We start from the raw sequence: 20,518 nt of genomic DNA on the forward strand, positions 1-20,518 counted from the left end.
GTGAGCTCATCAAGACACATCAATGAAAGTTAATTAATATTTATTTGAGACTCTTGTTCTTCATCTAATACTAACTGGAGCATCGAAGGAATCTCATCGAGAGGTTGATTATTCGTCTTTCTTTCGATCACATCAAAGTTTTTACACTTATATCTGAATTAAATTAGGTTCATTTAAACATCACTCATATCCATCACATCAAACACTTATAAATATTAATATAAAATTTTAGATTTTATGTGAAATCAGTCTCGGTAAATAGATTTATTGCGTCATCGTCGGACCAATATCACGTAAGCATGTGAGGATAATTACACATCGCCCACTGCCCATGGTTTTAAGTTCCCACAAGAAGTTTTCTGTCCGTGAGTTGGATGTGGGTCCCATCTGCCACGTGAAAGGCAACCCGACCCCTTAAAACGCGTATGGGTGGGCGACAGAGTCAACCAACAGAGGTAACACATTTTCACTGATCCTTCTAGACTTTTGGGATCTCACGGCATCCTCTTTGACTTTGACTTTGGAGTGTCGCCCCGTCGACTTGAGGTTGACCGACCATCCTAAAAATCCCTGCCAGCTCCGAACTTGGATTGAGCTAGAGACGGGGGAGGAGGGTTCTTCCCCATCGCAATCACCCACTACAATCCAAAAGCGTCGGGTACTCCCTCTGGTTCTCTATGTTCTGATCCATGTATGTATGGTCTTCTCCCCTTGGATTTCTGATTTCGCACTTGTTCTTGTCATAAAGGATTACGGCCCGATTTATAGCTGTCGCGGATGTTTCTCTTGTTTCTTGCTCCTACTGCTCAAAGATTTGCAAGCAAAATCTGTCAGAACTTGGTTTTGTTTCCTCCTCATAGTTAGAATCAATCTAAGCGGAGGTGTCCAATTCTGGCAAAGAGCAAAAGAGCAAGAAGATGAATTGGTTCTCGATACCTGCAAAGGGTTCCTACTAAGCTCCGAAACATGATGTGAAAGAACACTTGTTTTGACATCTACCACTTCCTTCTTGAATTAACTTGATGTTTCCGTCCTGTTCTTTAAGCAAACAAACTTGGTGGACAGTGAATACAATGTACAGAGCAACTTCGGAAAGAATGTTCTGTAGATACGATCACTGAGGCTCTCTCTTCATCCGGTGTGTGGTTAGGTATTTATGGTCTAAAGTAAGAAATGTGACTCAATTTCTGTTCTGATTCATATTGAAATTAACTTGCAATGTTCTTTTTTTCTTCATGGATGGATGTTTACGGTTTTGCTAATTCGACAGATAGATCTGGTACTTGTTGTGTTATGAAGAAGATTCGAAGTTCCGACACTCATCAGATGTCTACGGTTGGTTTGATCGTCCACCCACTGGTTTTCATGTTCCTATATGGATTCACCAGAGGAGATCCAAGATCTGAAACGGTTGAAGTCATGTGTGGGAGACAATTGGAACATAATACCACAGCCTTTGTTCCAAATTTCCTTGCTGTAATGGATAACGTCGGCAACCAGATACGAGCGGGCGGTTTTGGAATATCAACAGTGGGCTCGGGACCTGATGGAAACTATGGATTAGGTCAATGCTATGGTGACCTCTCTTCTCTAGATTGTGCTTTGTGTTATGCTGAGGCGCGAACTGTTCTCCCCAAGTGCTTCCCCTATAATAGTGGACGTATATTCCTTGATGGTTGCTTCATGCGATCAGAGAATTACAGCTTCTTCACGGAGTACACAGGTCCTGGAGACAAGGTAAAATGTGGGAATGCGACCCGTAAAGGCAGAGTCTTTGAGCAGATGGCTCAGCAGGCTTTACAAGAGGCCACCGATAAGGCACCCGGAAATGGTGGCTATGCAAAGGCTTCTGCTCTGAGAAGTGGGGTCTTGAATGAGTCGGCTTACGTTTTGGTCAATTGTTGGCGGACGTTGAATGAGAGCTCGTGCAGGGCTTGTCTCAAAAATGCATCAGCTTCAGTGGTTGGATGCTTACCTTGGTCAGAAGGCCGCGCACTCAACACAGGATGCTTCTTGAGATATTCGGATACAAACTTCTTAAACGCTGACCAAAGCAGCGGGCTCGGAAGAAGTATGTGATATTAGACAGATCATAGATTTCTTGATATAATTTACGATCATAATAGTTTCTTTTAGGTACTCGTTCTTCTTGGCTGATACACAGCTTTTTTTGTTGGACATATATACAGGAAGCATCATTGCTATGGTTGCTGCTATCGGCAGTGCTCTGATGGTTATTGGTGTTGGGCTTACAGTAGGAGTGTTTATGTGGAAGCAAAGGAAACTGAATAAGAAAAGAGGTAATCGAGTATACTAGCACATGTAAACTGTTCCATTGTGCGACAAGATATCATGACTTTTTATGTACAAGATGCTAGCAACTTCGTTTCATAAGTAGCAGAACTATGTTTAAATTCAACGTTTGCGATCATCTAATGGTTGTATTATGCATATTCTTCAGGTGCAAATAATGCTACGAGATTGGCATCAGCCCTTTATGATAGTAGTTTGAATTTCAAGTATTCCACACTCGAGAAAGCTACTGGAGGTTTTTCCATTTCCAACAAGCTTGGGCAGGGAGGGTTTGGAACAGTTTACAAGGTAACGAACAAATCACATTTCCGTCGGAATTTTTTGGTGCTATTTTTCTCATTTTCTCAGATAAATAAGCTCGATGGACTATATTACCATATAAAAGAATCAGGAAAATTCTGCAGTTGAAGCAGAGAATCCATGATCAATATCTCGTGTTTGATAAACTTGCAACTGGTTGATAGGGAACTCTATCTGATGGAAGAGAAATTGCTGTGAAGAGGCTATTCTTTAACAATAAACACCGGGTTTCAGATTTTTACAATGAAGTTAACATAATCAGCAGTGTGGAGCACAAGAGCCTTGTCAGATTGTTGGGTTGCAGCTGTTCGGGACCTGAAAGCCTACTTGTTTACGAGTTCCTTCCAAACAAGAGCCTTGATCGTTTCTTATTTGGTAAAATACTTACGAGACCATTTTGATACTGTTGTTGCTTCAGTCTGGCAACTAATATGATACACTCTAATTCCTTCCTCTTATAACAAGTGTCAATACTGCAATTGTAGGACCAGAAGTCTATATGCTAGTAGAATTTTTAGCTGTGTCCGCATGTAATTTTTGAAAGCTGCTATTTTCACAAGCATTGCCTCTTCTCCCAATGTTGCTGCATGATTAACCTATTTTTATTGTAACAAAATGCATTCTACATGGTTTTGACAGATCGGGAAAACGGTAAAGCATTAGATTGGCGTAAAAGATTTAACATCATTACCGACACTGCTGAAGGTCTGTCGTACCTGCACGAGAACCCCAAGGTCAAAATCATTCACAGGGATATCAAAGCAAGCAACATTCTGTTAGATTTAAAGTTTCGAGCTAAAATTGCCGATTTTGGACTAGCAAGATCATTCCAAGGTGACAAAAGTCATATAAGCACGGCGATAGCAGGAACCCTGTAAGTAATCTTGCCTCATCCTTCTGTTTAAAGTGCCATGGAATGCTTGAATGAGCAAAACAACTCTTTTGCATCACTTAAACTTTGTATCGCCTGGCAATTCACATGCTTTCTTGTGCCTACTATTTATGTATGCTTGATAAATTTCATCATCTGCTTACAGAGGCTACATGGCTCCAGAATACATAGCCCATGGACAATTAACAGAGAAGGCCGATGTCTACAGTTTCGGGGTGCTTATGATAGAGATTGTGACTGGAATATCGAACAATAGGAGCAAAATTTGTGAATATGATTCTGAGTCCTCGGAGAGTTTGCTAACTCAAGTAAGTGGCTGACCATAAATTGCTATATTTTTCTATGGAATTTGTTAGTATCACCTATTGTTTTAGGGTTGTCATGTTTGAGAATAAGGCCTTTGAGGTGGTCTAACATTTCTTAAAGGTGATTTTCCCAAGAAAAAAATTTTCAGGGTCATGATTTCATGTCTCTTCGACAATCACATGAAGGTTCCTATTCATATAGAGTGACCAAGGGGATATTCTTCTCTATCGAAAATATTATAGAGAATGTTTTTCCATACCGACTGATTAGAATTCAGGTGTTGAATCCTAATTGGTCGAAAATATCAACCATATTAGTTCAAGTGTATATTTAAGCCTCGGCTAAGATGCCATTAGACCTTCCAATCACATGAATGATGTGTTGAAGCTCCTAGATATGCACATTCATGGTATCTGCTCTATGAGCATAAAAAGTGAAGCATAAAAGATATGCACATTCACGGTATCTGCTCTATGAGCATAAAAAGTGAAGCATAAGAAAGAACATCAGTAACAATATTGTATGACCGATGTCACTAAATGTCTAATCTTTGGATGTGTAGGCATGGAAGCATTTTCAATCAGGAACAGTGGAACAGTTGATGGATCCAAATATAACTCTGGACGGATACGCAGATGGCGATGCTGTGAAAGAGGAAGTGATGAAGATGTTTCATGTTGGACTTCTATGCACCCAGGAGATCCCAACATTTAGGCCGTCGGTATCTTGTGCATTGCAGATGCTGTTGGATCGGGAGAAGCAGCCACCTGCACCCACCAAACCACCTTTTACTGATGATGCTTCCATGGAGCTAAATGAAACCAAGGAAGACATAGATTGGCCTCGAGATCCTTCCTCCATTGCCAATGTCTCAACCGGCTCCTTCGATCCACGATGACAGTCTCCAGTCTCCATGGTGATCTACGAGTGTCTCCATATGGGGAATAGTATGCTATTCCTAGATAGATTATAAGACTGAAAACCAAATAGGTATGACCATGATATATAGATTTGAAGAAGTGACACCAAAAGCCACAAAATCTAGCAAGTGTGATGTGAAGGAATGCAATATGCTGGTTTTATTCTTGCTTGTGGGTTTTTAGGAAACGATTTTAGTAAGTCTACTTGTATGGAGAGTGATTAGTCTTTTTTTTTATAAATTATAAAAAAAATTATTACACCAAATGACATACGTGACGTTTACGCATGGATTCAATTTTGTAATAATGCACTAATCAACACGAATGTCTCGATAGAGTTGGAGGATAAATAGTTCGATGTAGAAGTTGCGAATGTTATGTTTTCTATCATTTTTGTAATAATACATAATGCACTAATCAACACGGATGTCTTTGTAATAATGCATAATGCACGAATCAACACGAATGTCTCGGTAGAGTTGGAGGATAAATAGTTAGATATTAAAATTTTGAATGCAATAATATGCAAATAACAAAACACTTACGCGAGGTCTCAAGATGATTTCTCATGAGAATATCTCTCTTGCAGATCTCATCGGACTTCATGGACCCTCTGCAACTTGACGCTCGACATCTTTCATTTTGCTAAGAAGACCAACACAGACGAATGAAACCATGTTGCAAGACAGCACAACTCCCTCGCTCACAAGCTAGCAAATTTCCCAAGACAACTAACCTTCTTTTGTTGGAGAAGCAATTCGCCACCTGACTCTTTATGTAGAACTCTTTAATCTAAGTTGACATATTTTCCTTTAATCAATCACGGTTTTGGCAGCATCATTCCACACTTCATGTCCATGATTCAACACTTCAGTCGATTCAAGGTATCTCTCGTACATCATGCGATAATTGAATCACTTTGTGCACATCTATTCACCAAAACCATCAATTTTTGTTGGCTTGAGATACGCAAAAAGAATGCAATGCAAATCTCTAGCCAATAATAACAACAACCAGCAAGCACAAAAGATCCAACGAGCTTACCCATAAACTTCACTGGATAGAATGGATAAGAAGGTTTATCCAGTTAGCAAAGACCAACACACGGCGCAAGCAAAGCACGACATATATGTACACACATGCTTAACAAGTAGCATAAGGTCCCGATGCCTACTGCTCAAAACCACCTTCTTCGCCATCATCATTGAGCATTATTAGATCCTAGAAAAGACTTCTAATAACCCCCTTGGATATATGCATTGAGGCGGTTCAGCTCCTCACGGTGCTCGCTCACCACGGCTCGAACAACATCACCGATGGAGACCATGCCGATCATACCGTTGTTGTCAATCACAGGGATGTGCCGGATGCGGTTATCTATCAACAAAGAAGACCACAACACATTGATGTCACTTTGTATAGCCACTACTTATATGCAACTAATGGTATGTAGAACACAGCAAACCTGTCATAAGTTGCATTGCCCGCAGAACTTTGGTATCTGGTGTCACAGTGATCAATTTGTTCTGGTCATAAGAGGCCAATGAAGTTTTAGCACAACAGGAAAAACAAATGCAAGTGAAAGAAGTACTTCACTATTTGTTGATTTTATGGAGAGCAGCGTTTGTACAACTCCACCATAGAGATTATTATTTGCTGCAAATTCTGCTCCTTATATGAATTATTCAGATCAGTATTGCATAATTTTGAATACCGGGGCAAAGGAAATGGACAATCTTATTTTAAACAAGCAGCATATTGCAACAATAGCAGCTTGAAGTTACCTCCTCAGTCATGATGTCTCCAACTTTAGTTGATTTGGACGATCTGCCCTGGACAATGATCTTCCGGAGATAATCTGAAAAATGAAAATCTTCATCCTTAGTGAATGTCCAAAATTGCACATCCACATGAAGATGATTGAGGAACAATTACTGTGAATAGCAGAATGATAATTGTATTTGCCAGAACAAATCATTAGAAACGGTTCTCTAATTTTCCATTCATCTTTTTCAAAAAAAATTCTTGTCATCTAGCCTTTAATTGAGTGACACACAACCCAATGGCTCTGGTGGTACACTTGTGTGCCTCCACTTGAGTGTCCAAAAACAAGTTTGCCTTTGGCGAAACTGCCACTAGATTCTAGTGGTACTCCACCACAGCACTTTTAGGTCTGCATAAGGCTCTCAGCTTATTTCTCTAGAGAAGTAGATCTTCCACCAGCCACTAAATTAGACCACATTTTCTTCTCCTTTTTTGTGCCTGAACACAGGCATGTGCATGTGTGTACATTTGCGCATGCAAGAAAAGGCACATTAGTTCCGTGTGAATATATGTTTTTGTACAAGTAGCAATTCACCACTATCAAAATAGTGTGTCGAATAGTGACTACCTCTCTCAGTGACAATCCCAGCAATTGCCTTGTCTTCTCCAGGTTTCACCACCACTAAAGCACCAACATTGTGTTGTGTCATCTGAAAATGTTCAAAGCAAACAGGGCAATTTACATGAATAACAGCAGTAATGTGCATATGCTTGTAAATACCATATATGTCAGGTTTCACAACACAATCCCATGCCAAACAATTAACAATCAAATATTATGGTTAAGAAAAATCATACCGACTTCACAGCATCATAAACACTGTCATCAGTTGTGCACCACAGCCAGGAACCATCAGCACTCTTGCCTTTAGCTTTCATAATATCTCGGATGGTGGTGCTTTCAAATCCATGCTCTTCCAATCGAGCAGAAGAAACTGACTCAAAACGTGAAAACACAGTAGGTAGCGTGGCTGGGTTCATGACACGAATATGTTGGAGCATAGCATTTTTAATAACATTTCCATGCAATCGTAATGATCGGAGTGCTCCCTGCATTTCTCCTGGCAATTAATAGTGCAGTCATTAGACCATTTGATTATCCAACTCTAAAATAAACAAGCATCTCATCTCAGAATCCACCATACTCATGCAGCTTAAAGGAAAGATACACGATGCAAGAGTTGCTTCAACGATTAAAGAATGAAACAAGACATAAGGCATGGAATAACAGACCATTTCCTTATGGATTGCATATTATCCTTTTAAAATAACATCCTTCACCGTCCACGAGACTAATAATAGAACTTCAGAACGAGACTAATACTAGAACTTCAGAAGAAAAGTCCATAACATGGAGCCTGATCTTTGAAAAAAGGCCAAGGTTAGCTTTTAAAAATCACATGTTTAATGCTGTTCTGAACCTTCCAACTATCTTGTCTAACTTGCTCCTGGAAAATCAGTTTCGGTCTATAGATTTACGAGCAGTCTAGCTTCAGGAAAGTCAATCTGTAACAGGCAGAGATATAGAGATGACACAGCGGTACATTGTGTCACTCTACCGGAAGCTTGCCAATAACTTTTGCCAACAGAAGCTTACCATATTGCAACAAAGCAGAAGCATGATGGCTTGCAAACATCCTCTTCGTTCAAAATATTTCTCATCTCCAACGAAGCAACAAAAGATCCAGCTCGAGAAGTTTCATGTGGCTTGCATCTTAAATCTTACCATCCTGATGGTACTTGAACAACAGCATAAAACTTGGAAGTGAGTCCACCTCAAAAAGACAAGACTAAGGTCTTTCAAACCCAGCCGCTAGTACTACACAATAGTTATATTTAGTTGATTTATTTGTAACTTTTGAGATGAGTATTGCTTCCTAGATAACAAGCTTGTCATTTGTATGAGATTCTAGGCTATTTTTGTTCTGGAGATGTCTTGAAAGTCTCGACAGATTTTTAGGAACCATCAAAAAGCCCCTCAGATTTTTTAAACAACACGTCCTTGGCAAGGAACTTAGCACCGACAATTGCCGTAGACATCAACATGTGTCATAAACATTTTCAAAGCAAAATGCCAACCTTTGTACAGATCCAAGACTGAAATCACTGTAATAAACTGCCTTATGTAGCTTCTCCACCCTTATCAGCTAATGAAATCTCATCCACAACTTGTATTCCGCTCCTATGACTCGATTTTACGTTTCAATCAAAAGAGGACAAAGCAATACGCTCTCGATCCACACCACCTAATTGTTTTGATAAACAAGATCTCCATTTCTTTTGATCATTTGGTTCTACGTTTTGATCAAACAAGTGTTCAAATTTCTCCTTTCTTATTCCTCCTATTTTTTTATAAGAAAAAATAACAGAAAGAAAAAATATTATGAGACCCAAAAAAATCCGCACTTTTTCACGGTCTTAAACATACACTCTGCTACTCATTTGTATCATCTTGGGAGACATTCTCAGAAAACAAGGAGGCAAATATCTCACCCACAAAGTACAGGAGATCTGGACGGGATCAGATAAGGAGAGATCGGAATCTCCCACAAAAGCTAAAAGCTTTAAACGATAGGAAAGCAACCACGGACAAACAAAAACGGCTGGAAGAAAATTAGAGTGAAACGATGAAGAAATATCACGCTGCTGCTGCTGCAAATCGTGCATAAAGGATGAAAGAGTTGACCGAAGGAGTAGGCTTCAGTCTACCCGAGGGGTCTCACCTCGAGAAGGAAGGCGATCTCACCGAGCGATATGGACGGATCGATCGTGTGAGAGAGATAGAGAGTTGATAGCAGAGGAGTGGATAGGGGAGCGTCGGCGGCGGCGGCAGGGCACACAAGGAAACCCTCATAAATGAAGTCGCCTGCCTGTCATAGCAACGTCGCTTTGTGGGTGTCGTCATTAATGCGCATAAACAACCAAATGATACGTCAGTTGATAACTACGCACCTTTTCTTTTCTTCGTAATCCGAACCAATAACTTGCAGGAAGGCCAATGACCCAACTATTTTAGTAATCTTCCATAATATTCCTAATAACATTATGACTAAATATTTGTTATATTTTTAGTATCTCTTTATTCATTATTAATTTTTTTATCATAACTAATTTTTTGATTATATTTCTGATATAATAACATTATTTTGATCTTGATGTGGAATATCTATCTTCACGTGGAGATTGGCGCGGAAAGAGTCTCTGTCACGTTCCACCTGCCTTACCACAGTGAACAACAGTTCAAAAAAGATCGTTCGGATGACCGTTCAAGCATGTCTCATCTTTATCGCCCATGCAAACAAAATGTCCAAGGGGGAAGTTGTGATGGTTATAAGCTTGTCTCCTCTTTTGACTACGTATAAAAGCTATCATCGATACTATGCCAAGGGCTTTCTTTCTTAGAAAAAATTGATATTTCAAAAGGACCTTGGACTAACTTGAACATCGGAAGGATCGGATCAAAAAGCATCTTCCGATATCGGTCTTAGTATAAGTAATGCTCAAGAAGCTCAGTCGCCACCCCGGAGCCACTCAAGAACTACTTTAGAGTCATATTGGATGTTCCTATGCCCTCAGGCTCGGACCACGTCGGGTCGACTCAAAAGTCAATAACAAATTCTCATAATATTTTGGCTCTAGAATGACGGTTTGATGTCACAAGAATATCTACTCATTAACCCTCTCAATGAATGCTCCAGTGAGGAGGCATTGCCTCTAATCCATAACACTTTTACTCAAGGGGTATAGCCTCTGTCCTTCCGTCACGTGGATACGTCTACTTAAGTGCAAACGTTGACATGATACTAACGTATGTTCAATGACCCAGGTCTCTCACCCTTGGGGACAAATTCAAGCCACATGTTTGTTCCAATCGAAGTATTCTTGAACCTCACCCATCAGGTGCAAACACTCACGGGCATGATGTAGGCTATCCCCTAGTCTTGCGTTAGCTAGCCCAACAAGTAGCACCATCCTCTTAGCCATGATCGACATCTTAACCACCATTGCCTCCGGCACCTATCGAAGTCCCCTCAACTAACATAGTACCAACCTTTCAAGATCCCTCGAGGTTCTTCGGGCCCATAACCAAAAGAGCACCCCGCTCCCCAGTGGTGGAGTTCAACGCACTGTCATAGCACCACCCTGCCTCGCCCGAGTCTGAGACCCAATTGGTGGATTCAATGGATGACTCCCTAGGTCCAACTATAAGAAATGGATCAAGCATGGACGAGATGCAACGAGAGCTCTAGTAGTCCAAGGGGAGAACCCACTCAATCCTACCTTGGGTTACTCCTCGTTCACCTATATCATTCAAGAAGAATCAATCCCGACTAACTTCCACCTTCTATCACTAGAAGCCTTTGATAATAGCACCAACCCAATTATGCATACTATCACCTTTCGTGCCCAGACGTCTCTCTCTAGCACCTTAGACACTTAGATGTGTCATGTGTTCCCGATGACATTAAGGGGCCCAGCACGAGAGTGGTACACTTATTTGAAACCACCCTCAATTGGCTCCTTCGCTCATCTTATAAGGAAATTTGAACTCTACTTCCTCAATAATATATGCCTAAGGTAATTGACGATGAAATTGCTTGGGCTAAAGCAAAGGAAGGAAGAGGCACTCTGTAACTTCATCGCTTAGTTCACCAATGAGATCCGATATATGCAAGAGGCTCATCCATCACTCATGATTCAAGCTTTCACGATAGGGCTTAAGCCCTCTCACCTTTTTTGGTTATTGGTAGAGAGGTCATCGATGACTGTACCCAAAGTCTTCCAGAGAGCCGATCAATACATAGCCACTAAGGTGATGGTCTCAAGCAAGTACGAGGAGACATGCAAAAATTCGTGACATGAGCAACCACCATTGACTTTGGCCTAAAGATCGCCTGGACGAGGAAAGCAAGAATGACCTAAGTCACCTTGCTTGAGACCCAAGCTGACCCCCCTTAACATGATGAGAAAAGTCTAATAAAGTAAGGAAAATTTCGGGTTGTACCCTAAGGAGCTAAGGTTGAGACCTACATCGACCAACTACTCCTCATCCATCTTTTATACTGTCTTAAAGGAAAAAAGAATATCCCTTAATCGAAGCACTTGATTTGTTTCCTTATCCAACAGGAAGGAAGGGGTGCTATCAATATAGTGCACCGACCAAGTAAGGTTGAATCCTTGATCTTAACTCAAACTCATAAGAAAGAAGCGCTCCTTTTAGTCGTTATTGTTGAAAGGGGCACTGCTAACGTTGAAAGGGGCACAAATGAAAATAGGTGAAAAAGAGGGTGCAGACTAGAGTAATATTGGCACACCAACATTACCTAATAAACACTATCATAAGCATCATGAGTTAGGTGCCATTTGGGAGGATGATATCCTCCATCATTAAAAATAAGACACTATCACTAGGTGAAAATGAAGTTGAAGGCCTGCCTCGAGGGTATCATAAGATAAATAAAAGGACCCTTAGATAGGATCGAACGAGCGTTGATAAGGCCGGGGAACTTGTGGGTTGAACTCGGCTGAGATACAATATATAGCCCTCAAGCGATCTAAGAGAGATGCGCTTACTATTGAGTCATAGTCATGAGAACTACTTATAGACTCATAGTCATGAGAACTTCTCATAGACTCCAAATCTTAAAGAACCATCGAGTTCATAGGAGAGCCCCTTCCGATAAGGAGGACCCAACTTTCTTTGCCCTTGGACTACTTGAAGATGAAGCATAAACCTTGATCGGTTGACGGTTAAAGGATCGAGAATAATTTGTACAAGAAGGGAGAGATATCCCGAGCCTAAGATTGAAGAGTAGAACTAATGCCGAGACGAAGGACTTAAAGACCCGCTTACCTTGTCGAGAACTGAGGTGAGGGAGGAGATGCTCCTAAGGAGTCTTAGGGGTGAGACTGAGAACTCTCGAGGCTCTGAAGACTCTCAGCTCTAGAGACTCAGATGAAGGAATAAATCCCACCTAATGGGGGGAGGAGATTTATAAGGAGGTCAATCTCTCTCTTCATGCGATCAAGCCAAGTGTCTCTTCGAGGGCAAATCCAAATAGGCCTACCACGGCGAGAAGGTCTAAGATCTATCACGACAGAAAGAGAACTCGAAACCTGCCACAATGGAATGAGAACTCGAGGCTTGCAATGGTAGAAAGATCTAAAAATATGTTATGGTGGAAAGAAGATAAAACTGCTATAGTGGAGTCATAGGGTCAAACATGCCCAAGAGGTATAAGTTGGGAGATTTGACTTATGTCAAGATAAATTCGCTAAGGTGGAAGTGCAAGGCCAAATATATATGAGGCATGTGAGTCGGGAAACCCGACCCGTATTAAGATAAATCCACTACGACGGAGGTGAAGGGCCAAAACATGCCCGAGGCATGTGTTAGGAAACTCGATCTGCACAAAGATAAACTAGCTACAGTGAAGGCACAAGACCAAACGTGCCCGAGTTATGTGAGTTGGGAAACTCGACCCACATCAAGATAAGTCCACTACGACAGAGGCATAAAGCTAAACGTACCCAAGACGTGTGAGTCAAGAAACTCGACCCATGTCAAGATAAATATATTATGGTGGAGACACAGGGCCAAACATGCCCCCGAGGCATATGAGTCAAAAAACTTGACCTATATCAAGATAAATTTACTATGATAAAGGTGTGGGGCCAAACGTGCCCGAAGCATGTGAGTCGAAAAACTTGACCTATGTCAAAATAAATTCATTATGATAAAGACACAAGACCAAACATGTTCGAGGCATGTGAGTCGAGAAACCTAACCCACATCAAAATAAATCTGTTATGGTAGAGGCGTAGGGCCAAATGTGCTTGAGGCATGTTAAACGAGAAACTTGGCTTGCATCAAGATAACTCCGCTATAGTAGAGATCTAGTGCTTAACATGCTCGAGGTGTGTGAATCAAAAAATCCAACCAACGCCAAGGTAAATCCGCTACGATGGAGGTGCAAGGCCAAACATGCCCAAGGCGTGTGAGTCAAGAAATTTAACACACACCAAAATAAATCCACTATAGCGTAGACATAGGGCTCAACGTGCCCGAAGTGTGAGCTAAAAAATCTACCCCACACCAAGATAAATCTACTATAGCGAAGACGTAAGGTCAAAGGTGCTCAAGACACAAGTCTAAAAACCCAACCCACACTTATTGGCATCTCCTTTGTGTGACAAAGAAACAAGTTGGCGATAGGCTTGCCAAGTGAATTGATCATCATACTCCGAACCCCTCTAACATAAGCCCCAAAATATGCCTCGAGAAGAACAAATTATAGAGAACATTTTTATGGCCAATCATCATTCGACATCTGTCATCACATGGAGACTAGCGTGGAAGGAAAGGATCCCCATCACTTCTACCTACTTGCCCCCATGGACAATAGTTGAAGAGAAATTATTCGGGTGATCATTTAGGCTTGTCTCCTCCCTATCACCCACATGACAAAACATCAGAGGAAGTTGGGGCAGTTGAAGGCTTGTCTCCTCCCGTGTCCAAATATAAAAGCTAACTCTCGTAGCTATACCGAGAGCTCTCTTTCCAAAAAAAAAAAAAAAAGAATACCCTGAACATTAGAGAGATCGAGTTAAGAAGCATCTTCCGACATCGATCTTGGTACATGTGGAGCTTAGGAAGCTTGACCCTCGCATTAGAGCTACTTAGGAACTAACTCTGATCACATCTCAGCCACTCAAGAACTTTCTTAGAGTCACGTTGAATGCTCTTGCACCCTCAAGCTCGGACTGTTAAGTTGACTCAGAAATCGACCATAAATTTTTCTAACACGTCTAACTCGTTTTTGGAGTACTGAGAGACAATTAAGTCTCAGTAAGTTCACGTAGAAATAAGTCTTGAATTCATTCTACTGCATATAATATGACGATAAAAATAGAAAAGACAAAGGAAAAAAGGAAAAGGACTCCATAAACAACATGGTTAACTCAATCAAAGACGTTGTCGACATAACAATAAGATCAGTCTTATCCTTGTACTTCTCTTGCAGGTGCTGCTGTATCTATCAGCTAACGCTGAGCAATCTCTGGATCCAATTCTCCTTGCTGTGCTTAACCCATGGCATACTTCAGCGTCCAGCTCCGAGCAGTGGACTCATATCTCATACGATCGTTCTTGCACAGATGAGCGATCTCAGGCACCAGCGGATCATCGGGGTTTGGATCCGTGAGCAAGGAGCATATGGACAGCAGCACCTGCACGCAGCGTTCATCAAGGAGGAGGAGGAGGAGGAGAAGTAGACTGCAGAGACGTACGCGTGAATCACCTTACCTTGGATATGGTCAAGGCTGGACTCCATTGATCTTTGAGTATGTCCAAGCAGATGTTGCCGTTGTTGTTGATGTTGGGATGGAAGACCTTGGTCCTGAATGCTACCTACTCGCAACACATCATGGTCATAAAGGAGAGTTGGACTTGGATCGAGTTAGTACTGAAACAACGGCGAGAGTAATTACCTTGGGAGGTTTGAAGGGATAGTCTAGTGGGAAGTGGATGTTGACAAGGAAGACGCCGCCAGCATATGGGCTGTCGTTAGGCCCCATGATGGTGGCTTGCCAGTGGAACATGTCATCAGCCACAGGTCCTGAGCAAAAACCCAAAAGCAACAACTCAATGATCATGGCACTAGAAGCTGTGTTAGTTAACAGGAAGGAGGAGTAGCTGAGCCTGACGTGTGCACCTGCACTACACGAAGTTGGTGGGTCTCTCTGCAGGTCCTTCAACTCCTTAATTATCCTCCTCGACGCCATTGATCATGCTGAGGAAGAAAGAAGAAGAACCTTGGAGTTCGGAACGGCGTTGAGTAGAGCTGACGACGGGGGAGGAGTTATATAGCCAAAGTAGTCCCTGGTGTTGGTGATGCTGCTTGTGGTAGTGTTGAAGGTGGCCTCTACGAATCGGATGCTTGAAAGCATTGAGAGCAGAAAGTAGGCACTAAGCATCGCCGAGAAGAAACAGCTGTATTGGGACGGGAAAGGAACGAGGGGATCTCTTTCTCTTTGGCTTTCCAATGGCCACATTTCAACCTCGAGGGATGCTTGCCGTGTTGGCCTTCGTCTCTATTCGACACTCGTAACCATCTATCTTCAATTTTATTCCCTGCAGTTTATCGAAGAAAAAGAAGAACTCAATCCTATTAACTCTGAATGCTTTTTGGGTACGCCTTGTGAAAGAATACAGACTGCTACAGGAAATTGCGGTAGCTAATTAGCTCACAACATGATTGACACAGATTGCTACACATCATAATTAGAAACATGTAAATGAAAACACCAACCAGAGAACGTCCACACCAAAAACATGGAGATTTACAGAGATCTAATTAAGCAATTGGATATAAGGAGAATAATGGTTTTGTGCAAGGAAAACTGATTTCAACAATTTCCGACACAACGTTATATCGTTATCTGAAGATACATGCTCTAACCAGTCGAACACATAATCAGAAAAGAAAGCGATCATCGCGAGATGGTTCCGTATTTTGTCACCTCTCCCGGTATACACGAAGCAGAAAACAACCTTAAGAAGATCAAGATTGAATACCAGCGGCACGTTTCTGTTCATCGGTTCAATGATCACAAGATGGAGCATCCCTTGTGTGCCTTATTCTTCTTTTTCTTCTGCATGGATGGTTGAAGTGCTGCCTTGATGGCTGCATCAAATACTGCCTTGATATTCTGCACATCATATTTTATATCAACAGAGATAGCTAGCAATTACACAGCAATGACTCCAAAGATGAGAGCAGTGGAAATAACATACTTGTTGGGTCTTTGAACTGCACTCAACGTATGACGGAGCGTCAATAAGCTTCCTCAGCTCTTCACCCTTGTATAATAAGAAAAAGAACAAAGCAAGAATCATCATAAGCTACTTTTGCGCATGATGACCAACAAATAGAGAGAGAAAGAGAGAATACCTGAGCAGTGGTAATGGGAACAGCACCTGGGTGATCTATGAAAAACTGCTGATCATCTCGAAGATCTGCAAACAATTCCATGTATATTTAGTTGAAGCAAGTACAAATGTAAAGAACCATTCACGCAAGTACTAGGAAGTACACCAGGCTAGAAATGGCTCTCTATGCGAAGACTCAATATCGGAAAATTAACACACACCAGAATGGTTTTCAAAGTAAAACATGGTGAAAAGTTCTGAAAATTTTAGTCCTGATGCAATCAGAAAGCCCTTAAAAGCTAGCGTTTTGTGAGTCCTGAACTAAACTAGCATGCAACACTTCAAAAGTCCCGGTAGATCTGTTTTGGAGTGTTCCCTTACTCCTGGTCCTTCATAGCATTCCACACACCATCATGACAAAGCCACAAAAAATCAAACGTTTTCTAGGAATGTTAGCTTCCCGCTGAGCCTTCCAACAGCTAAGAAATGTACAAGGAGTCCTGGAGTTCCTAACTGCAAACATAATTAACCTCTAAACTTGATGACATCAACGCAAAAGGTGTATACTGTTCTTCGACCATTGAAGGAAAAAAAGAGCACAGTTTCTATGCTAATCAGCCTTTGCAATCAAGCAGCTTAGCTGTATGTAATTTGTTCTTTGAACACCAACCATATAGATAATTGCATACTGTTCTTCAACCATTGAAGGAAAAAAAAGAGCACAGTTTGTGTCCAAAATTATTTTTCAAATTTCAACTGCCATCCATGCAGGCTAAGAAACTTGTGAAATCTCTTAACAAAGAAATATCTCAAAAAGCTTCCATGTTGATTACTAATGATCCTCAATTCAAAGTTATGAAGCTGTTCTAACTCAACATGCAAAATCCGTCAGGCTTAGGGCCCAAATCAGGAACAGCTTCTTTGAACTCCATAAGTGAGAAACTGCTTTCTAACCTCAAAAGAATATCAGGAATCACAAGAATGATATCGTCCCAGTTCTCACAAAACCCAGTTGTCATGAGGAGAAAACAGTTCGAGATGGAGTTCTCCAAAGGCTTTCTCAATTTCAGCATGATCATTCAATATTTGTCATGCAAGTTCAGATTAGAATTGTTCTTTCTGCATCTTCCATTAGATATAGCATAAAAGGTCTAGTATTCTAATCTCTGAACCATGGACCCCCAAGCACATCCTGGTAACCAGTTTAATCCTTAAAACTTCACCTTGTGATTAAATCTTCAAACTCACATGAAGTTCTCCCAGAATCCAATTTCCTTCCATTTACCAGTTTTAATATCCTATTCAATTCTGCTCATTTTGCATGTGTACTACCAAATTCAGATAATCAAAATTAGGAATCCAATTTCTAAATCCATAATATACCTGCATAAATTTCACTTTAGAGGATTAATCAGGGTTATCCTATCATAATAAGGCTTGGTTTTGGGCTTAATTAGAGCATTAATTCCATTTTTTCTTGAAATATTAATAGCTATGACTAATTGGTTTTGACTAAGTTGGAGATGTAATTTGGCAGTTGAAGAAACATGAAATTAAGGGTTGACTTTTGGTTTTTCCAATTAATCAACCAAAAGACCCCAAATAGTTTTAAGGTCAAAACCACCACATTGTTTATGTTGGAATGAGAGATTCAGATGAAGCCTGGAATAATTTACAGATTGTAGGTCAAACTTTAGCTCTGTTCAGCTTTATATCTACCTATATAATAATTCATCCACAATAATCCTAATTTGGAATCCATTCAATGGAAACAAGAAGTCAACATAAACCTAAACAATGAAAGAAAAGTATTTGATCAGAGTTTTTAGACCTATTCTCAGTTCAATCAACTGTGTAGCTTATGACTTAGCAAGACACTATAATATCATTTAAAAATTAGCTGAAATAACTAAAACACCAGGATGAAGAATTAAAAACGCCTATCATGTGCCATGAAACAAATCTAGTATCAAACCCTCAACGTTAACCAAAATTTTCATGTTCAAAGCATTATGGTTTGGATTCTTGAGCATGAAGTTACTATTGTATCTATTTTTGTTAGTTTGAAAATATCTGGCATATAGAGATTAACAAAGAAGTAGATTAGTGATTCAAGGGTTGAGGGCCAATTATGGAATAGGAGATATGGTGGTGGCGATTGGGCATGACAAAGACAAGGTAATTGTTGGTTCCTGAGTGTCATTGACCAGAGAGTCAACACGGCCTGGTTTAGTCCTGAAAGCGCGGACCTGTCCCAGTAGCCCAAACGGATCGCTTGGGTGACAAGTGGACTCATGAGGCTTTACTAGCTCGTGGCAACCAATCCACGGTTATTTCGAGGTGCGATTCGCCTACTAAAGGAAGTTTAGAGTCATCCCGAGGTGCGCTTTGACCTTGTCTAGTGATGCTCCACGCCACCCCGAGGTACTCCTTAGACACGTCGGGACCCCTACATAATTGGTCAACGTTAAGGGATTTTCCGACCCGACCCCTCCGACGCTTAAGTCAGTAGAAAAAGTGGAGAAGATTTAGCAGAGCTCAGGAGAGTTTAGGTTGAGTCCCCCTTCGTCTGGTTTCGGGGGCTGGCTTTTATACCTGATTTATCGATAGAGGGTGGCCAATTGTTTGTCCCCCCTTCAGCTTCTCATACCATTAGGGGTTTATTTATGTCGACGACTAGTGAACATGTGTTCCCATTGATTATGTCCGGGAAGGATGGTTGGAGGCATGTCGTTTGTTAGGGTAGGGTCATGGCTGAAACGTATAGGAGATGGGGATTGGCGTCAGGTACCCGAAGAGTCGGGCCATGTCATTAATGCGACCTCTTCTGAAATTATGGCCATGAGTGACGGATCGCTTGCGACCAACGACGCGATCGAGGGGAAGTTGAGAGGACGAGTTTGGTCACTGTGTACCGATGGTCGACTTGTGCGACTTCTCCGAGGATCATGTTCCGGTTGGGTGACCGCGTGAGGCGACGATGCGAGCTCTTGTGTGCATGTCGATTCCAAGTGATGGCCCACGAATGGCCGGTCTAGCAGTGGAATGCCTATGTCATTGCTTTCCCTCTCATGCCTCATTGGCCTTTTTCCGTGGGTCAAGACAGGTGGAGGCTGGTGGACCATTTCCGTGAGTTGCTCATGCCTTTGCTTAGGTGGTTCTTTAGCCCAGGTGGCAGGGTGAGTTGGCAGCACTGTTATTTTTCCTATCAGTAATGAAAGGCAGCGCCACAGCAGCAAAAACTTTCCCATATTAATATGGTAAACTATTATTCTATTTTTTAGGACTAATATCCCATTTTGTTTTGACAAATGAACTCACAACTAGAAACATTTTGAATTTCCAATCTACACAAATAACACCATATATTGAATAGATGAACATACATGAGAAAATAATATGGTTATGCAATATAAAAATCACAAACAAATTAATACATTGGGGAAGAGTATTACCAAGCTTTGTTCCAACAAGAATTTGAGGCACACCAGGCGCATAATGCTTTAGTTCAGGAATCCACTGATGAGTTAAATAGAAAAATAAAATAGATGAGGAAAAGCAAAAGAATGAATAAAATTTGGCATGATATTAACAAAGATTCAAACAAAAAAAGAACTAATATTGATTTCTCACCTTCTTGGTCACATTCTCATAGCTAGCTTTACTTATAAGAGAGAATGCGAGCAGAAAAACATCTGCACCTCGGTAGCTCAATGGTCTTAATCTATTGTAATCTTCCTGGCCTGTTCCACTAAAACCCAATATTAGGTCGGATCCACCAAAACTTTAGACTAGAGGAAACAGCCAATGCAACAAAATAAATGTAGCAGAATAGATAATGAGGCTGGAAGAAAGAAAAGGTTGAGATACCTGCAGTATCCCACAAGCCTAAGTTAACTGTGCTACCATCAACCACAACATTTGCACTGAAATTGTCAAAAACAGTTGGAACATAATCCTGCATGCAAGGGGAAAAAAATTATATGTTTGCACAAGATGGGCACTGAAGTTATTCATTAATCGGAATCATAT

General features: G+C 41.0%; 4 protein-coding genes and 1 long non-coding RNA gene across 11 annotated transcripts in view; 1 reads left to right on the forward strand and 4 right to left on the reverse strand.

Moving 5' to 3' along the window:
* The first annotated feature begins 539 nt into the window (after positions 1-539).
* Positions 540-4,901, forward strand: LOC103978723 (cysteine-rich receptor-like protein kinase 2). 4 transcript variants are annotated; one of them, XM_018822715.2, is made up of 9 exons: positions 540-658; positions 749-1,166; positions 1,271-2,071; positions 2,190-2,300; positions 2,462-2,601; positions 2,778-2,988; positions 3,253-3,487; positions 3,651-3,813; positions 4,374-4,901. In XM_018822715.2, the coding sequence occupies exons 3-9, from the start codon at positions 1,294-1,296 to the stop codon at positions 4,707-4,709; spliced, it is 1,974 nt and encodes a 657-aa protein (XP_018678260.2). In that variant the 5' UTR covers positions 540-658; positions 749-1,166; positions 1,271-1,293; the 3' UTR covers positions 4,710-4,901. The 4 variants fall into 4 exon arrangements, with proteins under 4 accessions (XP_018678260.2, XP_018678264.2, XP_018678262.2 ...); XM_018822717.2 differs by having other exon boundaries at positions 577-691; positions 1,046-1,166; XM_065101009.1 differs by having other exon boundaries at positions 577-691; positions 1,046-1,150.
* LOC135608300 (uncharacterized) lies at positions 4,246-5,442 on the reverse strand. Its single transcript, XR_010485485.1, has 2 exons — positions 5,277-5,442; positions 4,246-4,786 (listed from the first exon to the last, which is right to left on the reverse strand). It is a non-coding gene; the product is annotated as an uncharacterized LOC135608300 (long non-coding RNA).
* Positions 5,443-5,771: 329 nt separating this feature from the next.
* On the reverse strand, positions 5,772-9,436 carry LOC135608298 (CBS domain-containing protein CBSX3, mitochondrial-like). Of its 2 annotated transcripts, none has more exons than XM_065101010.1 (6): positions 9,279-9,436; positions 7,354-7,616; positions 7,124-7,205; positions 6,516-6,589; positions 6,197-6,257; positions 5,772-6,108 (listed from the first exon to the last, which is right to left on the reverse strand). In XM_065101010.1, exons 2-6 carry the CDS (start codon positions 7,609-7,611, stop codon positions 5,966-5,968), a joined length of 618 nt encoding a protein of 205 aa, XP_064957082.1. In that variant the 5' UTR covers positions 7,612-7,616; positions 9,279-9,436; the 3' UTR covers positions 5,772-5,965. The 2 variants fall into 2 exon arrangements, with proteins under 2 accessions (XP_064957082.1, XP_064957083.1); XM_065101011.1 differs by lacking the exon at positions 9,279-9,436 and adding an exon at positions 9,049-9,224 and having other exon boundaries at positions 5,779-6,108.
* A 4,985-nt stretch (positions 9,437-14,421) lies between these two features.
* Positions 14,422-15,409, reverse strand: LOC135608302 (ubiquitin-conjugating enzyme E2-17 kDa-like). The gene is made up of 4 exons (XM_065101016.1): positions 15,270-15,409; positions 15,046-15,173; positions 14,861-14,965; positions 14,422-14,784 (listed from the first exon to the last, which is right to left on the reverse strand). Exons 1-4 carry the CDS (start codon positions 15,337-15,339, stop codon positions 14,641-14,643), a joined length of 447 nt encoding a protein of 148 aa, XP_064957088.1. The 5' UTR covers positions 15,340-15,409; the 3' UTR covers positions 14,422-14,640.
* A 143-nt stretch (positions 15,410-15,552) lies between these two features.
* Positions 15,553-20,518, reverse strand: part of LOC135608301 (rac-like GTP-binding protein 5) — a 6,487-nt gene continuing 1,521 nt past the window's right edge. The window contains exons 2-8 of one of the 3 annotated variants that reach the window (XM_065101013.1): positions 20,357-20,444; positions 20,120-20,229; positions 19,942-20,005; positions 16,509-16,573; positions 16,352-16,417; positions 16,133-16,266; positions 15,553-15,688 (exon numbers count right to left, since the gene is read on the reverse strand). In XM_065101013.1, the coding sequence (XP_064957085.1) occupies positions 16,165-16,266; positions 16,352-16,417; positions 16,509-16,573; positions 19,942-20,005; positions 20,120-20,229; positions 20,357-20,444 (495 nt within the window). In that variant the 3' untranslated portion in view covers positions 15,553-15,688; positions 16,133-16,164. Of the gene's footprint in view, positions 15,689-15,890; positions 16,267-16,351; positions 16,418-16,508; positions 16,574-19,941; positions 20,006-20,119; positions 20,230-20,356; positions 20,445-20,518 lie in introns of those variants that run through there. The other 2 variants (XM_065101014.1, XM_065101012.1) reach the window with 2 other exon arrangements.

This window comes from Musa acuminata, chromosome BXJ2-3 (genome assembly GCF_036884655.1).
Source record: "Musa acuminata AAA Group cultivar baxijiao chromosome BXJ2-3, Cavendish_Baxijiao_AAA, whole genome shotgun sequence".
Taxonomy (NCBI): Eukaryota; Viridiplantae; Streptophyta; class Magnoliopsida; order Zingiberales; family Musaceae; genus Musa; species Musa acuminata.